This window comes from Musa acuminata, chromosome BXJ2-3 (assembly GCF_036884655.1).
Source record: "Musa acuminata AAA Group cultivar baxijiao chromosome BXJ2-3, Cavendish_Baxijiao_AAA, whole genome shotgun sequence".
NCBI classification, from domain to species: domain Eukaryota; kingdom Viridiplantae; phylum Streptophyta; class Magnoliopsida; order Zingiberales; family Musaceae; genus Musa; species Musa acuminata.
In genome coordinates, this window is record NC_088340.1 from 37,510,563 (window position 1) to 37,532,373 (window position 21,811).

At 46.4% G+C, this 21,811-nt stretch overlaps 3 protein-coding genes across 4 annotated transcripts; all 3 read right to left on the reverse strand.

The window, feature by feature from the left end:
* Positions 1 to 1,919: 1,919 nt before the first annotated feature.
* LOC135608034 (patellin-3-like) lies at positions 1,920 to 4,219 on the reverse strand. Its single transcript, XM_065100447.1, has 4 exons — positions 2,870 to 4,219; positions 2,646 to 2,770; positions 2,432 to 2,573; positions 1,920 to 2,365 (listed from the first exon to the last, which is right to left on the reverse strand). The coding sequence occupies exons 1-4, from the start codon at positions 4,097 to 4,099 to the stop codon at positions 2,114 to 2,116; spliced, it is 1,749 nt and encodes a 582-aa protein (XP_064956519.1). The 5' UTR covers positions 4,100 to 4,219; the 3' UTR covers positions 1,920 to 2,113.
* A 4,119-nt stretch (positions 4,220 to 8,338) lies between these two features.
* LOC135608036 (uncharacterized) lies at positions 8,339 to 12,126 on the reverse strand. Of its 2 annotated transcripts, none has more exons than XM_065100448.1 (3): positions 11,899 to 12,126; positions 10,874 to 11,172; positions 8,339 to 8,981 (listed from the first exon to the last, which is right to left on the reverse strand). In XM_065100448.1, the coding sequence occupies exons 1-3, from the start codon at positions 12,037 to 12,039 to the stop codon at positions 8,453 to 8,455; spliced, it is 969 nt and encodes a 322-aa protein (XP_064956520.1). In that variant the 5' UTR covers positions 12,040 to 12,126; the 3' UTR covers positions 8,339 to 8,452. The 2 variants fall into 2 exon arrangements, with proteins under 2 accessions (XP_064956520.1, XP_064956521.1); XM_065100449.1 differs by having other exon boundaries at positions 10,874 to 11,161; positions 11,899 to 12,109.
* A 1,249-nt stretch (positions 12,127 to 13,375) lies between these two features.
* On the reverse strand, positions 13,376 to 16,609 carry LOC103979123 (FT-interacting protein 3-like). The gene has a single exon (XM_065100450.1). It carries the CDS (start codon positions 16,530 to 16,532, stop codon positions 13,407 to 13,409), a length of 3,126 nt encoding a protein of 1,041 aa, XP_064956522.1. The 5' UTR covers positions 16,533 to 16,609; the 3' UTR covers positions 13,376 to 13,406.
* Between the last annotated feature and the right edge of the window lie 5,202 nt (positions 16,610 to 21,811).

The window sequence follows — 21,811 nt, forward strand, 5'->3', positions numbered from 1 at the left end:
ACAAAAAAGATTTCCTGAGGTATATACACAAAAAAAGACAACTCCATTTTATGTTGAAGGAACTATATACCAATCAGAGAAACAAAAGGATAAGAGCTATCTTTTGTTCCCAATCTGATCACTTCAAAGCAAAGGTCATAATGTGTATGAAACACAGAAAACGACTGCTAATCAAAATTCTTCTGCAGTTATTTATTTAAGGATATGGCAGGAGCTAATTAGTTAGATCTCTTTGGTATCTCCGTTTTTATAATTAAAAAAAAAATATTAAAAATTTTATAATTATAAAAGTGAAACATCTAACTTCATTTATTCTAACGTCGTTGATTTTACTAACGAACATAAAAACAAAAGATAAAAAGATAATTTTAATATTTTAGTTGGTGGTAGTGGACGACGTCGATGGTGGTGGATGATGATGCCACTGAGGCCACGAGTAACTGTTGTGGATGAGGAGAGCGACGAGGTGAGAGGTGAGGGCCACTCTACATATGCATCGGTGTTGATACAATTGTTGAGCAACGAAAGAGTTGCTCGACATCTGCATCAATGATATTTTTATTGCTCGACAATTATGTCAATGCTAGATGTAGAGCAACGAAATGGCCACTCGAGTGGTTATTGTGGATGAGAAGGGCGACAACGAGAGATGAGAGTCACTCTGCATCTGGTCGGCGTCGACACAAATACAAAGCAGCCCTCACCTCTCGTCGTCACTCCCCTCATTTACAACATCCTCCCGAGCAATCCTTTCGTCACTCTCTATCTATGTTAGTGTCAACATAATTGTCGAGCGATGAAAGGACCGTTCGGTAACTATGTTAGTGTCGACATAAATGCAAAGCAGTCTTCATCTCTCGTCACTGTTTTTCTTATCCACAACAGTTACTTGTGGCCCCCAACAATGTCATCGTTTATCACCGTTAACTTAAACGTTAAAATCATCTTTTTGCTCTTTGTTTCACTTTTTATAAATATAGGGATTCCAATATAATTTTTTTAAGTATAAAAACTAAAATACTAAGGAGGTATGGGGTAATATATAATTAGTCCACGTGACAGAAACAATGATTAATACATTAACTGATGGCACAAATTAATTTGAACTAAAGTATCTTGCTTTTTTTTTTTCCAGTTTAATCAAATCAATAGGTGTTCTAAACCTGATTAACTTGAATAAGAAACCATTTATTGTAGGGATTATATTTATCCTCCAACTTCCTCTTAATTGTGGAATCAGGACTTCAGACTTCAAATGCTAACTTCAGTAGGTTATGATGGAAGCAAGGCAAGAGCAGAAGTTTGCTAACAAATTCTTCGAGTTGTTCTCTTTAATTTCTTCTTTAATCCACCTGTTCTTTTCAGCTTCGTGCACCATACAAAACTAGTGAAGGATATCACCAGAAGATTGAATTCTTGAAGAATCTCCCACAACTACCAGCATCATACTTGTCTACCAGAGACATGGTTTTCATTTGTTGATGACATCAGAAAAAGCAGAGAACAAAGCCTTGTGCTGTCCAAATCACTGGCTACGGAATGGTAGAATTGAGATAACCTTACAGATGGAAGAATAAACTCAGCCATGTCCAACTTGCTTCATTAACACACTCATGTTTCCTGCCAATGACAGCTTCAAGCCTTTTAGCAACAGAGGGCAAATGAGAGGTCACACATGCAACCAAGTCTTTTAGCAAACATAGGATTCATATATGTACACTGTCTTTCTCCTTGTCCCCATCACAAAGTGGCACCTTCTCTTTGACAGGAACAAGGAGGCCAATCCCTCTTGTTTGTGTTTGTTCCTGCTGTTCTGTGAACTGGAAATGGCAAGCCAGTGTGGAAGACCAAATGGTAGCTAGCAGACCAGAAATATTTGTAGAACTTGTCAGGATCACACCGGCAGATGAGACACAATGTATCAATCAAAAGACAAGTTCAGCATTTAGGATGCAAGTTTGGTGTTTACAGGTTGATGATAAGCAGCAATAACCCCTCTTCCAGTTTTTGAGCTCAAGAACTAATGTCTCATGAACTGTCTTAGAAACCAACACAGCCAAGTTTATGTGATCAAACAAAACCAGCACATACAAACCAATTAAGCAGCAGCTCTTTAGGTGGAGCTCTTCACCTTGTATCTGTAAAGGAGCTTCTTCTTCTTGGATGTCAGGTTTCCGATGTCGAGGACGACCTTACCGGGTTCACTGATCTTGAAAGAGCTTCTGATTACTGGCTCGTCGTCGGCGACCAACTTCCTAGTCTTCTGCACGATGACCGTGTATCCGTTCTCCGCGTTCGGCCTGAACTCAGCACCATAGCCCACCTCCCATCCCAGAACTCGGAGTTCCCAGACAAGAAGGCATGTCTGCCAAATTGCATACGAGGTGTTATCTCAATCAATCATATGATCCTAAAGAGAACATAAATCTACCTCAGTAGTCGGTATCTCTATGGATTCCTTGGATGAAGGCCCAATGGTGACATCGACAACAGCCTCAGCCGAGGTGAAATCGGGGTCATTGTCTCTGCTGAGGCCTCCAAATGCAACTGGGACCTGCTCAGGTGCTATGTATCTGCACCAACAACATGAACAATCAAGAGAAGCTCACACCCTACAGGGTCTGAGACATTCTTTATTGACAGACTTGAAGAGTGTCTCAGCTGATTTGGATGGCCCGGCGAAGACGAACTTGCTTGTGGTCCTCTGTGTGAAGAACGGGCTCATCATTCTACTGACAGCCAAGTACCACCATGGAACATTGATGAACACCTGACAATTCGGCACCCATACATTCGATTCACAAGCAGATATGCTCGACATAACAGAGGGTATGATAAAGATGTGATTTTTATGCTAATATGGAGTTACCTTCTTGGCGATGAACTCAGGATAGTTGTCCTGGAGCAGGGCGACGGCCTGCTTCGTGACCTGCCGATGCTTCCCGGGGCGGGGCGAGTTCTTGATATCAGTCACCTGGACCATGGAGGAGATCCCACCGGGAGTGAAGTCCAAGCGCTCCCTAATGCCCTTCTCCAGATACTGGATCCTCCATTTGAGGAACCTTTGCCTCTTCTCCGCGTCGCCGAAGACCTTCTCGTAGAGCTGCTTATTGTGGAACTCGCCGTAGATGTTGTAGCACACGGGGTGACGCTCCTTGTCGACGCCGTGCGTGTAGAACACCTTGTCCAGCTCCGGCAGGCCGAGGTCCTCCTCGAGGAGCGCCTCGATGCCGAACTGCTTCCTCCAGATGACGGCGTCCTTGAGCATGGCCAGGGCGTCCTTCACCTTGAAGTCACGGGCGCGGAGGAACTTGAGAAGGACGGTGTCGCTCTTCTCGTCACCGACGAGAGGGACGCCCCAGATGAACACCTCCTCTGGATGCGCCACTGGAGCTGTGGCAAGGGCCTCAGCGGATGGCTCCTTCGCTGCCTCCTCTACTGCAGGAGGGCCCTCCTCGGCGGCCGGAGGCAGACCAGAAACGGGAACAACAGTTTCCTCGATGGCTTCCACAGCCTTAGCGCCGTCCTCATCCCCCGCAGAGGCTGGCGGACGGGGAGGCAAAGCTTCCTCCTTTACCGGTGCAGCGGGCTCCTCTACCACCTCCGGAGCGGGTTCGGGCAGCTTGGGAGGTTCTTCAGACAGCGTCTTCGGTTCGTCGGCAGAACCAGCGGTGACAACTTCCGCGGGCTTGCCTTCCTTCTCATCCTTCTCGACCGGGGGCTGCACATCCGCCGGGGCGGCGGGAGCGGGGGCAGGCGGAGGCGGGCTGAACTCGTTATTGGCAAGAGCAGCCTGCACGAGCTGCTTAAGCTCGTCAAGGGCCTTCTTTTGGCGGTCCACGAGGTCGGCAACAACGTTGCTCTCCTCCTTGAAAGAGGCGGACTGCGGCACGGTGGTGGCGGCGGCGGCGTCAGCGGGCGGCGCAACCTCCGCGGCCTCTGTCTTCTTCTCTTCAGTCTCCACCTTCTTTGGTTCCGCCGTTGCGGGCGGCGCAACCTCGTCGGTCTCTGTCTTCTTCTCTTCAGCCCCCGCCTTCTTTAGCTCCTCCGTCGCGGTCGGCTCAGCTTCGGTGGCCATGGGCTGGGTTTCTTCGGTCATTGGGATCCAAAGGAACAATATCTACGTGTGTATATATGTACACAGAGAAGAAGAAGAAGAACAAGAAGTAGGAAGAGCAAAGATGGAGGGATAGGAGGAAGAGAATATATAGCAAGGATCGAGAGGGAGAAGAAAGAGATGTCGAAAGAGGAAGAGCTACAGCACACTGTCAAGGCTGAGGAGGCAGTTCAACGCTACACCTGTCCGTGGGGGTCCATCTTAACATGAAAATTATCTTACAAACATATACATAATTCCCCATGATATTGACATCATCCAAGTAATTAAGTCTTATCAACATTATTTCATCAAATGAAATATAATTACTTAATCAAATAATTTAAGACCATGCAACAAACTAGAGAAAAAAAAAACATTGGATTTTTTTTTTGTTTACTGGTATAAGTAGATTAGTTATATTAACATCCATATTATCTCTATTATTACTAAAGTGAAACATTTATATTTTTTTACTTTAACATTATCAATTTTATCAATAAAAATACGAAAATAAAGGATAAAAATAAAATTTTGACGGATAGTGTTACGGTAAATAACTTTTTTAGCCGTGACCTCGGGGTCGACGCGGTTGGTTCAGGGCTCCAAATGGCTGGGATCAGACGTGGCTTCCCTTGGGATCTTGTGGTGGCCGATGTAGGGGATATGACTGGAAAGTTCCGCGACGCCGAGTAGGGTCAGCTTCAGTCGAGTGCCTGCACACAGGTCGGGTCGGTAGCTCGGCCCGACCCCTCCGACGATCAAGTCAATGATTCGGAGTGGAGTTTTGAGTGAGATCGTGTTCCTCCTTGCCCGTTGGGAGCCAGGGGGTATTTGTAAGTGGGTTTGGTGTTACCTGATGTGCCATCCTACTAGAGGCAGGGTCGTACCTCTGATGGTGTCTGTCGTCGTCATGGGCGTTGCGTGGAAGGTCGAGCTGCCGCAGGGTATGGGAAGTGTCAATCGACGCCTTCCCCTGCCTCGGCTGGTCATGAGGGATCAACCGATGAGGTCGTTTGGGTACGGTGGGTGTGGGTGCACGTTATGTCGGTGTTACTGCTCGCTCCCTGGGGTAGTGTGCCGCACAGGGATATCTGACATGGGGGGGGGTATTACGTCAAATCCGGTGTGTTATGTCAAATCCGTTTTTACCCCTATCAGATAGTGTCGATGGTGGCTGACGATGACATCGATGGGGGGTCATGAATAACTGTTGTGGATGAGGAGAGCGATGACGAAGGGTGAGAGCCACTCTGCAGCTGTGTTGGCATCAATGCAATTGTTGAGCAACAAAAGAGCCGCTCGACATATGTATCAGTAGTGATAGAGGTGCAGCTTACCAGTTGTGTTTGCGTCTACGTAGATGTAAAGTGATCCTCACCTCTAACTATCTCTCTTTTTATCCACGATAGTCACCCATGATCCCCAACGATATAACCATCTATCATCGTCGGTCAAAACATTAAAATTATTTTTTAGTCTTTTGTTTTCATGTTTTCATTAGTAAAATCGATGTTATTATAATAAATGAACATAGATATTTTACTTTTGTAATTATAGAGATATAAATATAATTTTTTAAAATATAGGGATCGAGATACTAAAGGTAATTAACTACATATAATAATATATAATTAGCCCACAAATACATTTCATAAAGTTTCATATCTCAGCCTTGCATACTAGTAAGTTTGTCCGTCGTAGGGGCGTAATTTAGTCGGATCCATTTCAAATCTGAATCTGTATATGGATTTGATTCGGGTAACTGGACTTTAATTCACACTATGTGATCAATCCATACATGCGATATTGATTGGGTAAGTGGGTTATTAGATCCATTGCCACTCGTCTTATAGTGAGTTCGACCTTTCAGCCACTCGACTATAAAATAGCAAATAACCTGTGCAATAAACTTTTATTTCTTATAATTTATTTATGTCATAAATAAAAGTATAAATCTTATATATATATATATATATATATATATATATATAAACAAGAGCATACGAGCTTGTCTCATGGACATGTGACTATCGCCATGAAGAGGTGAGGCGAGGCAGGCAACAGTCGACCAACGTTTCCATTGAGGCCAAGTGAAACGGGTCGGATCTTTTTCGGATCCATCTGTTTGAGATAAATTAGGTTTAAAACGAGTACGATTATTTTCTAAATGAGAATTGAAATCAAATATAATATGTAAATAGCAAACATTTTATAATTCACTTAAGTCGGATTGATATATTCATTTATCGAATGTATGAGATAGAAGAATAGATTTTTTATGTACTTTATTAGTCTCAATTCGAAAATGAATGAATTGAAATCAACAATAGATTATGACAAATATTTGATAGAAATTAGATTGGGATAACTCAGCTCCATGCAATGTGTATGTTCATCTTTGGGCACCAACTAATTTAGAGTTTAATGCCCTCCAGAAACAGAATGCAAATTATTGAACTGTACATGGGATTGTAGCTCAAAAGAGGACTAGCAATCATTAAATGTTGCACTAAATAGGTAAAGATTTGGATTCAGATAATGATGGTGATATAAAACTAATGCTTTCAAGCAATCTCCAGCTATCTATGATGAAATTATGCTGGAATCCAACACAATATTTTCATAGTCTTCTCCATCTGTCTTTTACATCCTTTATAAGGCATCCTATGAGCATTCTAGAGAGAGAAACTCCCACAACAACAGATGTGAGACCCACAAAAGTTCTTTAAGTATCTATATAACATGTATCTATCATTATCTTTCCATCCATTGAGTGACTAAGAGGTTGGAGATAGCTGCCCTGAAGAAAAAGTTGAAGCTGGTGGTGGAAGTTGCAAAGCTGGCAGTGGCCTCTAAGGTCATGATACTTTTGAGATACTGATTCTTTTGGTGACTTCAATGACAGCATGCATCATATAAGAGGAGCAATCCAGTTGTTCCATTTGTTGAAGTAGTCTGAGTTTTGATAAAAGCTGTGCTGAAGTAACTCAATTTTACCAAGCCAAATGCTTCATACAAGTCTCAATCTAGAAGAACACCATGCTCCCTTCTCCACTTGCAGAATTGAATCAAGTTGTCTGCAGTCACGAAACATTCACCAGTTTCTGTAAGAAAATCTCAGTATTAACAAAAGTCATTTGTATGGTAATTGTTTCACTTGTTGTAGAAGAAGCTGGGATTGAGATAAAGATCTTTGATGAAGCAATCCATTTTACCAATCCAAATGCTTTATATATGTCTAAATTTAGAAGAACACCATGCTCCCTTCTGCATTTGCAGAATCGAATCAGGTTGGCATTAGTCATGAAACATTCACCAATTCCTGTAAGAAAATCTCAATTGTAGCATCAGCTATTTGTATGGTAATTGTTTCACTTGTTGCAGAAGAATTCTGGGATTGTGATAAGATCTGTGATGAAGAAACCCATTTTACCAATTCAAATGCTTTATATAATTCTAAATTTAGAAGAACACCATGCTCCCTTCTCCATTTGCAGAACTGAATCAGGTTGTCTGTAGTCATGAAACATTCACCAATTCCTGTGAGAAAACTTCAACAGTAACACCAGTCATTTGTACGGTCACGTAAGGATTTGGATTTCTTCGAACTTCTTCGTGTATGAGATGGAGTAATTGGTTAGACTACCACTGTAAAAGAAGGGAAAGACTAAACGCTCGCTATATGAACAATGATGGAAAGAAGAGATAACTTGTTATGCTATAACCAGTTATATCTCTCTTACTGTACTGGAGCAATCTTACTGAAATCTAAGCCTCTTTGTCAGATGTATCAAAACCTGCAAAATCCAATGGAAATGAATCATTATAGTCTGGCAAGAGAATAAGAAACAAAGTTCTTACTCTTCTTTAAAATCTCTACATAATTGAAGAATGTAGTCTGAGCATCATCAGCTACCAAGATTGGTAGAGAAAGGAGAGAGCATTGCTAAAGAATGGCAATAATTGTCAGCATCTGAGAAGTTCTGTGCCGAACATGTTAATAGTGGCAGGGGAATACACATTATCCCAAAAAAAAATGTATGATACACAGACAAAAACATAAAAGCAAAAAACTATATGTAGGTTTTTTTGGCCAAAAATATACAAAAGCTTATAATATCTGCTTATTTATCTCCTTCCACCTTCCATTGGACTTTGTGCTCGTTCAATCATACTCTATATTGCAGTTCTAAACAATTTAGCCTTTGAGCTAATGCTAACAGTCAATCTTCCAAGAGATCATTCAACAGTCACAAATTACCAATATATACTTGAATTCGAATCAAACATGAAATACAAGAGAAATAGCAGCTTGTTGTACAGAAAACCAATTTCCCGCTAGTGATACATAATCTAGTTCTTGCTTACGAGCAAATTATCATGCAACCAATTCCTCATGATGGCAAATGCATCCTCTGCAGCTTGATCATCTTCCTCGGATTCTGGTTGATGAGCAAACCCATGACCTCTCCCATGATAGATTACAACCTTTGAACTTTGAATATTCTTCTCGATCTGATGCAAGGTGTTGACAGGACAAAAGGGGTCATTATCCCCACAAATAAACAAGACTGGAACATTGATGTTGCTCCCTTTGGAGGGGTCTATGTTAGCTCCATAGAAGCAGATACCAGTGCCAAAATATGCCTGCTCATCACGAGCCAAGGCCTTAATTAAATGTCCACCACCAAAGCAGAAGCCAATTATGCCAAGCTTTTTTGATATTCCAGCTGCCATGAATTCATCGATCATCCACTTTGCACATGTGTCAATGTCTCTGGCCACCCTTTCTGATAATTGTTCAGATAACCAATGCTCATATCTGTCAACTGTCCAGCCTTTCTTCCATGGATTCCCACGAAACAAGTCAGGGACCAAAACACTGAAAGCATATTGTGCAAAAATTATTTAAAGCCATGCATTGTCAGGAATGAGAATGACATGAAGAGCAGCTAAAAAAGATGGCATTGGTACATGTTTTACAAAAATTGCTGAAGTAATTGGAGCTTTGTATTTCCAACATCATGTATGAATGCTTGGCCTAGGAGAATTTGGCAAAGACTCTGAAATTCATATGCAAGGCATAAGCCATATGGCCAATGGTTGAAAAGTCCTCACTATATTTCTATTTTGATGTTGACTCATAACCTAAGTGCCTTAAACTTTTGGGTTGATATTGAGAATATATGCATATATATGCCCCTTGCTAGCTAGTCGTTTGGGCTTGGATCTCTCCCTAACAGGTGATGCCAGAGCCAAGAACCAGTCTCATTTGGCTACATGTGGCATAAGCTAAGGATTAGTCCCATGTGGTGGCTAATGTGGCATATGCTAGGAAGAAGCTATGTGTCAGTCTCATATGAAAAAGGTTTCACATGTACGGGAGAGACAAAACACTTATACATGAGGTGGAAGATTTTGAAAATTTTTGTGCAAGGCATAATGAAAAGACTCAGGTTAAGTTATATGTGATTGATAAGTCAGACTAATATATTGGTCTTCAGTCACAACTAAGAATTAATTTGGCATTTTCAGTGAACTTAATTTTCAAAATAATGGACATAAGAGTGAATATAGCACTGGTTTCAAGCATTGCATAAAACAGAGTAATAACAGGAAGTTGACAACCTAGTTATTAGAAAACGAGTAGCGTCCAGGTCTGATCTCATAAGTGCGACTGAACTCTATGTTTTGATAGTATGATTAATTTTGTCTGAAATATTGACGATGAATTCTAAAAAGAACTTTTGCATAAAACATGTGGTAAACAAGACAGCCAAACAAGTACATTAAATTACAAATAGCTAACAAATAAGATGACTTTCTTAAGCATTCACAAACTTTAAGCCATTGATCAGCTAAGTCCTACTAACAAATAGTAGGAAACAATGAAAAAGAAATTTGAATGCTCTTACTATAACTAAAGATATTGTCTTGCATAGAGTTCAACAGAGAAGAAGATCCATGTAACCGAACCAAAATAATTAGGAAATTATGGCTAGACTTAGGCACGAGTTAAAATAAGTGCTTAATGCTTTAATAAGTAGAGCCTGCTCCGATCTAGTTTTTAGTAGGACTCAATTGAGATGACTTTGGGTAGATTAAATCACCAAACTTTTAACCGCTATGCTTGATACACTGCATGATCTGCTGATTCAGAGGATAAGAAAGACAACTTATTCTCTATAATCTTAACAATGGCAGAAATTTCTGCAAAATCTCATCATAGTCTTCTATGAATTTCGCCCAATATATTCTTTTCTTGTCCATGATAATTTCGAAGAAGGAGATAAGGAATTTTGGCAAATCATGTAAACTTAGTAAATGATAGGATAGGACTCATCTGTTCCTGGTTCAGAAGTATCTTGGAAAGATTATGCTGCATTTCACTGATTGTAAGAGCTTGGGGCATGTGGGTAATATAACTTATGTTTTGGTATTTCAATATTTAGGGGAGATGTTTGGCAGATTATATCAAACTCCAATTAGGTTGATGTTTGGTGATTAATAAAACAACTTTTCTCAGGATAATCTCATTGGAAAGTACCTATTGATTAGCTTTACTCTTAGTCTTCTTGCTGCCTCTAGTCGGATACCATTTTAGAGAAGGGGGCACAATATGCTCTATGCCAGTATAGTGACAACCATGACGCAGCTAAAACGGCACATTAACATTTAGAAGCACCAAAATGCACTGATGAGAATGCGAAAGAAAAAAAAAAAGACAGTTGATATATGAAATATGAAGCATTAAGTTATAAATCGGAGACATACTTGAAACCATGGCAAGCCACTTGATATGCAAAGTCCCTTGTAGGTGGATATTCAAAACCACATACATCGGACAAAAGCAGCACGCCTGTTCCATTGTTATTCTTGACTGCCTTCAATAAGTATGCAGAAATACTGTCCTGATCCTCCCCTATAACAAGATCAACTCCACTGACGAGTTCACATGTTTCATCATCAAGATCATCCTCCAATTTCACTTGGCTGCACAACAGCTTCCCAGTTGCATTTCGTCTAATATGCATGCCTCTACGACGATACAAGTCACATCCTCTGGACCGAAACTGAAATGTTACAATCAGAAGATGGATACTAATATTTCCAGAATATTAAGTGCTACACAGAATATATCCAGATATCTACCTGCTTAAACATCCCCAGTAGTGACATGAAAACATTAGAAACATAAGCAAACCAGATATTAAATGATAATTTCTGCAAGACACCATTTCACTTTGAAAATTAATTTTTCATGTCATTTTGTCAAGATTGCTACTGAAACCACATACAAGATACGAGTGCTGAACAAAGTGGGATTTCTTCCCATCAACACAAAGATTCCAAGGCTAGCATAAGAATTACTCTTCTTTGACCTACGTGCTCCAAATTTCAGCATTATGTTCCTTTGCTTGTTCATTCACAGAATCTGTAAATTACGCAGATAAAACCAAGCGCCAAAGAATTAACTATGGGACAGCAAAGAGCCAAGGGACAAAGCTTGAAGCATGCTCGCAAGCAAGACATACAAATAGGGTCACATATGTACCTCCAAAAAGAAAAAAACCTTTTACTGGAATCAGCACAGACATAATAAAGATTGCCATCGCATTTCACAAAAGGACTAGCCAGGACAGTAAGGACAAGGCAAGCTGCACGCCAAAGACGAATAAAGTTCCCAGCTTTGGAAGAAAAATCCGAACTTTACATGAAACAACGAGGCAATCAACACCAAACAGCAGGACACACAAGGAAAGCATCATTAAAGAATGGCGTCGCGGGGTTTGGCTTACAGAGGTGGGCAGGAGATCACCAAAGATAAGCGGCCGACGAAGAGCACGACGGAGCCGAGGTGGGACACCGGCGCTGGTTCGGCGTCGCCGGAGGGTGCATTCGGGAGGACGGAAGGGGAGAAGGACTGCAGCGGCGTCCATCCGCGTGCGGGGGAGTAAGGCCTTCGGGCTTCGGAGTGGATACAGCAGCAGGAAAGGAGGAATCTTTGGTAATAAGCCGAGAAATATGAGCCTCCAACTCAGATATTTCTTCCCAATATAAGCCGCCAATTTTAGATATTTGATGATCTTCATGGGCTTTAGCATGATGATGGGCTAAGTGTGTTACGTGGCAAGATCAGGGATTCAAATTAGTCCTGATCGTGATTTCAAAACAGTCGATTTCGATTTTAATTTTGTAATTAAAAACTAGAACAGAAGGATTTCAATTCTGGTTCGAATCGTAAATATTTTTTAATTAAAATTATTTAAAATATAAAATTTATAATTTTATATCTAAATTGTAACAAATAGATGTATAATTATAATGAGTATAATAATATTTTTTTTAAAATAATATTAAAAATAAAATTTTTAATTTTTAATCAAACTAAAACTACCTTTATGAAAATTTGAACCAAAGTTTGGTGGTTTTGTTAAAGGTTTTAGAAGAAATGTATAGAAGGAATTTTTTTCAAAAAAAATTACAAATTTTATTTTTAAATCAAATTAAATTAATATAAAAAAAATTATTAATAACAAACTTTAACTTTTTTTTGTTTTCGGTAGATAAAACACAAAAATCCTCCTCATGACAAGTGAAATCAATCAATTGCGCTGCTTTTACACTTCCATGATCTCTCCCATGACCTCTGTCATGCCTCCTGCCACTCTGCATTTGACAGCACCAAACCCTGTTGACGAACATGGCACATCAAGAACAACTTCGTCTTTGCAGAGGACCCCTCCTCCTGTGCTTGCTGCTGTCTTTTATTTCTGCATCACCGAATGAACAGTAATGAAAGGATGGCAAGAGAAGTGACATCCCAACTTGATGAAACGTCATGTTTCTCTCATTGTGTTGTTGATGAGATTGTATATTATGATCCAGCATGTGCATTAGGCATATAGAATTCCTGGAATGAGAAGGAACAGCCTTGTCTTGCTGAGAACATCTCAATATATACATAGAAAATGCAGAGTGAAGACCGGAAACGATATTGCTGCGGACTTATTAGAACAGAAGAAGCCACATGGTTGCAGAAGAGAAGCTTCTTTCATCAACCACTCATGTGCTGGATTCTCATCCACTTTCCGATTCTTATTGCTGTGAACGTCCGGAGAAAGAGAAGGAAAAGGAAGGGTGGTAGGTGCCAAAAAGCTCCCTCAGATCCTTCTCACTGGAGGCGAAGAAAGTCGAACACCACAAAAGCATATGTCCCTGCATATTCTTCTCCTTTTCACCTGTCATTATGCGTAAGGAAACTTGCATGGATACCTTAATCTCGCGAAGCTGAAGGCAGTTTATCTCAGAGGAGCATGTCGGACTTGGCGGGCAGCCGCCTGTAGAAATTGAAGGGCACGGACGGCATCTTTCGCCGGAACCGGGGGTGTCGAAGCAAGAACATGCCGATGAGCACCACCACCACCTGGAACGGGGTCACGTAGAGGAAGACGGCCACGATCAGTGAGAGTATGATGATGACGACGGTCGCCCGAGGGTCTCTCCAGCTTAGGATGGCTTGGGCACGCTCCCCCTGCGTCGCGAGGTCCCCCACCACGGTCTGCACCCTGCCGGCCACGCTCCTCAGCCGGTCGTACCTCATCCTCACCATGTCTGCTGTTTTCGTTGACGGGAAGGTGTCGAATTCCTCGTCGAGCTCGTCGGGGTGCGCGGACTCCGCGTGGGATAGCTTCGTGTCCATGTGCGGCGGGTGGCGCGGCCGGAACCGGTAGTTCCAAACGCCGATCATGAACAGGTAGAGGAAGATGGTGGGCAGTATTAGCTCCGGGTAGCAGACGAGTATCAGGAACAAGACGTGGACGAGGATTGTTGTCACTGGGTTCTTCCAGTTCCGGATTCCATCGAACCATTTGCCGATGGCGCCAATGCCGGAGAGCAGCGACGTGATCCTTCGGAAGTTCGCTTTGCTCCTCCTCAGGCTCCACATGTGCAGGTCCACGTCGAGCATGTACTCCACCACCTCCCTCCGAAGTGGCGGCTCCGCGCGAGCAAGCCGGGTGGCCACGATCATCATGGCTTGGTGCCGAAGGTAGTCCATGTGAAGCACAGAGATGGGCTGCACGTAGTGCATCTTTGGGAGCAGCGGTTTGCCGTAGAGCGCCACCATGTTCACCCACGCCGTGCAGGTGAACCTCACCGCCAAATGCAGCTCACCGGTCTTCTTGAGGCCGGAGGGCTGGAGGACTAACAGGGGATAGAGATGGGTGTAGACGCGATCCGCCTCCAGTGTCGAGAGCCGGATACGAACTTTGCCGATCCTCTGGTCCTTGACGTCGTCCTTGCTGCCCACGACATGGCAATTGTCGAACACGGCGACGGTGATCACCGTGCAAGGATCGAACACCTCCCAGGTGTACTGCTCGTTCCATTGAGGTGTCAGGGTGTCGAGAAGGGTCCGCGTCCGCACCCATTTGGGCCCGTACTTTGCGACGCAGTAGGCGTCGGTGGTGCGGCCGTCCTTGGCCTTCATTGGAATCAGATTGCGAGCGCTGAGGATGCCCAGCTCCAAGATCCCTATGCTCGGCTTCCTGAGGTGCTTCGAAGCCGGCTGGAGATCGCTGCTGTAATGGGTGGATTCGTCGAGCACATGGTAGCCCATCTCGAGATAGAGACGGAGATGGATTTTGCTGGAGAACTTGTCCTTCTTCTCTCCGCCGCCGGCCTCTTCCGCCGACGTACTCGGCTTGGCTAGATTGTACCATCGAGATTCGACGACCTTGTAGTGGTCAATACGCGGGAAGGCGGTGGACACCGGCAAGACAAGCCGTCCGATGGGCTCGTCCTTGTTGGCGGCCACACGGTCCTCGACCGTGAGCACGAGGGGGTCGTCGAAGGAATCCGACGCCACGAACATGAGCTCCTCGCCCCAAGTCGGGTTGGCCGAGCCGGCGGCGGCGCGCGTGCGTCGGAGCTGGTGACCCAGCTGCACCTTGAGGGCAACGTTCGGCGGCCGGCTCTTGTCGGCGGGGACGAGGTCCTGAGCTTCGATGATCTGGACGCGGAGGTAGACGAGCTTGGGCGAGAAGTAGACCTTGGAGCGGGTGTTCGCGAGGGCGTCCTGCCCGCTGGCGGAGTGGGCGTCGGAATGCCAGGCGTCAGGGAAGGCTTCGTCGGCCTGCGTACCCATCCAGATAGCGAGCATGAGCTCCCCCTTGGGGATCTTGTCGCCCTTCTTGTCCTCCAGCCGGTACCACTGAGGGGCCAAAGGGCTGTCGGGAGGCACGCGGAGGGGCACCTCCGTCAGGTCGAAGACGAGGCGGCCGACGAAGTCGTCCTTGATCAGGTCCTTGTCCTTGACCACCACCTCGAGCTGACTGGACTGGATGCGGTCCTTGGAGAAGGCGAACACCTGCTGCCACACGGGGTTGGAGTTCTTCTCCAGGTGTTTGGTGGTGCCCTTGTAGTTGCCCAGTTTCACCTCGACGTAGGGGTCGAGGGAGCCGGTGAGGTCCATGGTCGGGAGGTCGCGGGCCTTGACCACGTTCACATACAGGTAGCGCATCTGCTCCACCAGGTCGTAGGTGGAGGCGATCTTGTCGCCGGTGCGGTACCCCAGGCGGCCGGCCAGAGGCGGGGCCGTCTCCACGATGCCGAAATCGGGGCCCGGCCGGGCCAGCGGCATCGGCGGCCGGATGTGGACCACAGCCCCCGGAGGCGGCGGCTCGGCCAGCGCGTGGGCCACACTGGCCACAGCCACCGGCGGCGGCGGCTCCGCCCTCGTGTGGGCCACGCTGGCCACCGCCACGGGCGGCGGCGTCGCCCCGGCCGCCGCCTGGCTCATCTGGCTGACTGCTTCGCCGCCGCCATCGCCGGAGGCAGGGATGGAATAGAAGACCCGGGGCTCCTCCGGCGCCACCGACGCGGACGACTTCTTTTTCTTCTTCGGCTCCTTGGCGTCAACCGGGGCCGGTTCGCCGACGGAAGGAAAAGGGTCGATCGGAAGATCGACGGCGGGAGCGGGGGCAGTGTCGGCGGGAGAGGTGGAGGAGGGGAAGGCGTCGGGGAGGGCGTAGACGCGGAGGGCGATGTCGCCGCGGATGTGGGAGAAAAGGCCGCGCTTCTCGAGGGGGAAGCGCTGGGCGACGGCCTCAGCGGCGGAGGGGGCGACGGAGACACCAGAGAGGCGGACGCGGCCGAGGAAGTTGCGGTGGTTTCCGCCGCCGCCGCCAACGGACGAGGCCCTGCCGCGGTCGTGGTAGACGGAGACGTCGATGGTGCGGTGGGGGAGCTGCGAGGGGTCGGCGACGTTGAACACCAGCGTCTCGTTCCAGGCCGGGCTGAGGTCCTTCTGCTTCGTCTGGGTACGCTGCCGCTGCCCCTCGAACTCCACCTCCACGAACGCGCTCGCCGACCCGTGCCCGTCCTTGGGCATCAGGTCCGCCGCGTCCGCCACCTCCACCGCCACCTTCATCTCTCTCTCTCTCTCTCTCTCTCTCTTCTCGACCACAGAGAGCTCGCTCGGGAGTCGCAGAAGACGAGGGGGCGGAAAAGGGTGGTGTGGTGGAATTATGGTAGAGCGAAAGGAAAGACTGAGGGTGGGGGCCGCTCGTCGGTGCTGTCCATGTGGCTGCATGGTGGTGGGGTCGGGGATTTCTGCATAATGTTCTGTCGAAAAAAAGGCTGCTGATTCTGCAAGTTGTGTACTTTCACCGAACCCCCAAATTAAACAGAGAAGCCCACTTGCTCACCAGAGACTTCATCTCCCAGCACAGCGGATGAGGGAGGAGTGCAGAAGAAGCGTATGTTGGAGCCATCATACTCCTCGTCGTCGGATTGTAAGGTCGAGACATCATATTAGATTCAAAGATCTCATCAAGTGTAGAAGTTTCCGGTTGATAAAGAGTAAAAATGGCAACGCGACGCATCACGACGTCAGCCACGCCGGGAGGGCGCACTGCCCGAGAAAGCTAGCATTAAGGCCGACTTGACGTGCGCCAACGTCACCAGTTCTCGACCGACAACCTCAGTATTTGACCCCGTATGCTCGGCCGAGGCACGGGAGCACGTCAACCGAGGCTCGCCTATACCTTGCGATAGCCCGGTTCTCTACGCAACCCCAGTGGCAATATTAGACACCACGCGAGGTATTGTCCTGCCCCCTGCAAGCGGGCACATCATGTAACATCAAACCCATCTATAAATACCCCGGAGTTCTAAACGAACAGGGAAACTTCTGGACTGGACTTGGACTCCAACTAAACTACGACTTCGGCTGCTCCACTCAAAACCCTCTCCACCTCCACTGATTGGATCGTCGGAGGGGTCGGGCCGAACTTTCGACCCGACCTTTGTGCAGGTACGAAGACGACGACGACCTCCCGCTAGGCCACCGAACGAGGGAACACCCCCCGGAGGAGCTGACGACCCCGCACTGTCACGGACAAACTTCTAAACATGGTGTTTGATGTAATGCTTATGTATGTCCGTGTCTTTTGGTATGTTCATGCTTGTAAATAAAGGTTGTGTCATGTGGACACGTGCGAGAGATTCTCGGTCTATAATGGACTATTTTACCCTTTGTTATGCAACTGTTTAGAGCTTGTAAAGTCTGTTTGTGATTTGCATTGTCTATAAAGTGTTTTTCGGAGATGTTTGCTTGTGGATCCCGAGTGAGACTTTTTCTCTGTCCTGTTCTCTCTTTTGTGGGACCTAAGGGACCATGGGAGGCTTCGGGGAGGCTGGCCTTTGCGAACGAACACGCAAGGGTGCCGCACGACTTAGGCAAAACCAGCTAAGTCCGTGACATATAGTATCAGAGCGGGACAAGCACTCATAAAAACACTTAACATGCAAACGTGGGGGACCTAGTGGGGCTGCGTTCAGGGCAGTCAGCACACGCGCGACCATTTGGGGGAAAACGGGCATGGTGATGTAGGAAACATGAGTCGCTCAGAGGAGCGGGCATCCGAGATTGACATTTTGAGGAATGGCCAACCCTTCGCACAAGAGGCACCATGAGAATAGACAAGCTTGGAAGAATGTGAAGCGCACAAAGGTTGGGATGACTGAGTTTGAGCTATGGCTCAACGTTGACAACTATACTTGATGGTGCTCAAGGCAAGCGAGGCGCTTGGTAAAGGATAAGACCATGCAAGGTGGAATGAGTTGCTCAACGACCAAAAGAGTTATGCAAAGCTCATAGAGGTGAGGGGAATTGCTAGCTCGAAGAATTTGGTACTCATACATGGGCTTGTATGCGGACGATGGAATGTTCGTGGCCATCCCAAGGCGACCGAAACTCGGCGCCATGGAGCATTGAAACTTTCTCTTCGGCATGTGAAGGATACATCCGTAGGAGGCTGAAGGGTGCAACTAGTTCAACATGTTGCTAGGCCTTGAGGGGTGCAGCGGGGGCTGTATTTACATGGAGTCGCAATCTAGCAAGTGTGTTTGCAGGAGGCAGAACAATGCACAGTTTGTTCAGCAGATCGGAGTAGTCCAAGGGGATGGTGGTCTCCGAAACGAAGAGAGATGTTACTCCAATGAGACAGTTATCCAGGAGGGATAAGTCCCGGCTCTCCAGAGGGAGAATCATGTGAGATGGATCTCACAAGTTGAGGAGGAGTACCTCAACAAACAACAACTCCACGAAGCTCAATGGACTGAGCAAGCGGCGAGGAGTCATCGCATGATCTCGCTTGAGAGAATGCATTGGTGGATGCATTGCGAGATCAAGTGGGGGAGTGACCCAAAGCAACACAAATGAAGGCACACTTGGAGTCGATATGGAGATCGGACTCAAGGGAGGGCTGACCCGTGGAATGGTGGGCGCGAGGGCCACCATCAACTCAATGCAAAAACGAGGAGCATAGCAACTTGGATATAACTTGGCGAAGTAACCAAGCCGCATGAAGGGAGCCAGCATAGAAGATGGAACATGGACCAGAGGCATAATGCTTTCCTTGGACAGAGGTCAAGGACATGAACTCTTGCAGAGGCAAGAGTTCATGTCCTTCCATGGGTTATTCATTCTGACGGAGCGGACTCATCTTGCATGGTGCCAAAGATGAAGGGAGCTTCTGGGCACATGCACTTTATCTCGGGGGAGCATTTGATGGAGGAACCAAGGCGACTCAATTTGCAGAGGCGAAGTTGGGTTCATAAGGCCTTAGCAAAGGGCAAGAGGACGTAGAGGCGGGTACTCTTGAAGAATATGCCATAGTGTTGTCATTCAAGTTGCTATAAAGGGGGCGGTGCGCAGCGAAGATTGTGCTAGTAGGGGCAGAGGCCCAGGATCCAGACAATGGTGCACTAATTGTAGCGAAGTCGGGGGACTTCGGGAGCTACTAGGCGACGGACTGTCCTAGAGCGGTACTTCATCTTGGTGTGACCCAAGAGTGGGTGGATGAAGGTCGATTGCCAAAGGAGTGAACAAAATCGAAGGTGGAAGAGACCCTGCGATGTATTGGCAGAGGCCACATATGGAGGGACCATAGTTCGAGTTCATCCCACAAGGATCAGAATGCAATGGAGATGTCACCAGGAGGCGACATGGTGCAACGGATCGTGGCAGAACAGTTCGTGATAATGTGATACACACAATTGAGCCCCGTGAGGGACTGGATCATACGGAGGTATGATCGGGAGCTACTGGAAGCTCCACTTCGGTGAACAACATGACGGCAAGAAGGGCTATGGATTCAAGAAGTGAAGGCCATGGTACCGTAGAGGGGGGTCTTCCGTGCGTGCATCGAATTTTGCAATCGGATGAAAGCCTTGGTCATCAGCATATGGGGGCTGTGTTCCAACAAGGAAAAAGTTTGAATGTAAGTACTAGTGAGTCCCATGGGAGGGACTTGATCATGCAGAGGTATGATCGAAGCAGCTGGAGAGTTGGACAACTCCAGAGCTCATATTCGCTTAAGGGAGCCCGACAAGTCAGAGGACAAGGCCGAGTAAGCGAACGTTGCTACCAAGGAAGCTAAGGAGAACAGAATCGGTGCAAACTCTACAACGTGATGGCAGAGGCCATGCATGGGAGTTGCAGTCTGTCTCTTCATCGACCAGACGGACTGCTTGGAGAACACAGAGGTGTTGAAGCAGGGGGTCGAAAGGGGCGAGGAAGTGACAACGAGTCCAGAGGGACTTAGCTACCCAAAATCAAGCATTAGTTAGAATGAAGGTGGACTCAAAGGAGTCCCACAGAGACATTTCTACTGATCGTGAAGAAAAGGGATGCAGATGCGAAGCGACAGATAGTAGGGCCATGGGCATGGCAGCACCATGGTACCGCAGAGGCGGGACTTCCGTGAAAGTCATTGATCCCTTGCTCTCATGGAGGGAGAGAGCTTGGTCGTGAAAGGGGCTGAGGAGGTGGAGAACACAAAGACAATATCTAAGTACCGAGACAAGGCTGAAGGGCAGAGGCCGAAGAACTTCGTAAGACCAGTGTCAATGTGCTTCTCATCAAGATAGTCGAAAGTGAAGGACTTCGGGTCATGCAAGAGTGCATAACCAATGAACAAAGCAGGCAGTACGCGGTGCTGTACCTTCGCTACTCAGGGGAGTAGGCGGTAGGGTTGATGGAGAAGATGGTACAATCCCAGAAGTGACCAAACCTATGAGAGAACTACTCCAAGTTGGGGTGAAAACTTCCTGCATTCCAGAAGTTCTTATCTAGTAACCAGCTCGATGCATGGAGTACAACCTCGAGGAGGCGGGTGAAGTCAAGTAACATTTGCCTTCTCAACTCTTAAGAGAATGGGCGAAACTGAGTACCCCAATTCTCTTATCTATCCAGCAGAGGAGCTATGCAAAAGTTCAAAGACCCTTCGAAGATAATGGAAGACAATAGTTGTCAAATCCTCACCAATGGTGATCAATGTTACTAAGAGTAGATTGTCCGCTTCATTTCCCAACGAAATGCCAATCGAAAGCGGAAGTGATGCGAACCTACTTGGATGTGACAACTAAGTGAAAGAAGAGTCAATGAGCAAATTTTGTGGAGGAAGGACCCAAATCTTCAGAAGTTTGCGAGACGATGCTCGTTAAAAGCTCCAACAAGCATCCACCCAATTCAAGCAGCATGAGGCATTTGAGAGACTGGCACAGTAAGGATGGTCTTTTGCTTCATTCGAAGGATCCGCAGGAATCAACAAGGATCAACACAACTCAGCCAACCCCACACCGGAGTCAGAGTCATTGGTGAGTTGAAGCAGCATGGCGGATCAAAAGGTTCGACTACTCGAAAACAACAGTGGAGAGCAGTTGGGAGCCAAGGGACGCATTATAGCTGAAGCAGAAGATTGAAAACTCAGCATAGGCAAGGAGTTGCAGTGCCGACAAAGGCTTCGACGAGGACGTCGAAGGAATAAGTGGGGGAGAATGTCACAGACAAACTTCTAAACAGGGTGTTTGATGTAATGCTTATGTATGTCCGTGTCTTTAGGCTTGTAAATAAAGGTTGTATCATGTGGACACGTGCGAGAGATTCTCGGTCTGTAATGGACCATTTTACCATTTGTTGTGCAATTGTTCAGAGCTTGTAAAGTCTGTTTGTGATTTGCATTGTCTATAAAGTGTTTTTCGGAGATGTTTGCTTGTGGATCCCGAGTGAGGCATTTTCTCTATCCTGTTCTCTCTTTTGTGGGACCTAAGGGACCATGGGAGGCTTCGGGGAGGCTGACCTTTGCGGACGGACACGCAAGGGTGCCGCACGACTTAGGCAAAACCAGCTAAGTCCGTGACAGC

Bases quoted from the DNA above. Each gene is read 5' to 3' on its own strand.
- LOC135608034 (XM_065100447.1), bottom strand. From the start codon at position 4,099: ATGACCGAAGAAACCCAGCCCATGGCCACCGAAGCTGAGCCGACCGCG. The intron at 2,771-2,869 runs GTAACTCCATAT...CCGAATTGTCAG, and splicing joins CTGAGTTCATCGCCAAGAAG to GTGTTCATCAATGTTCCATG. The intron at 2,574-2,645 runs GTCTGTCAATAA...TTGTTGGTGCAG, and splicing joins TCAGCTGAGACACTCTTCAA to ATACATAGCACCTGAGCAGG.
- LOC135608036 (XM_065100448.1), bottom strand. From the start codon at position 12,039: ATGGACGCCGCTGCAGTCCTTCTCCCCTTCCGTCCTCCCGAATGCACC. The intron at 11,173-11,898 runs GTAAGCCAAACC...GTAACATTTCAG, and splicing joins GTGATCTCCTGCCCACCTCT to TTTCGGTCCAGAGGATGTGA. The intron at 8,982-10,873 runs GTATGTCTCCGA...ATATGCTTTCAG, and splicing joins GTGGCTTGCCATGGTTTCAA to TGTTTTGGTCCCTGACTTGT.
- LOC103979123 (XM_065100450.1), bottom strand. From the start codon at position 16,532: ATGAAGGTGGCGGTGGAGGTGGCGGACGCGGCGGACCTGATGCCCAAG.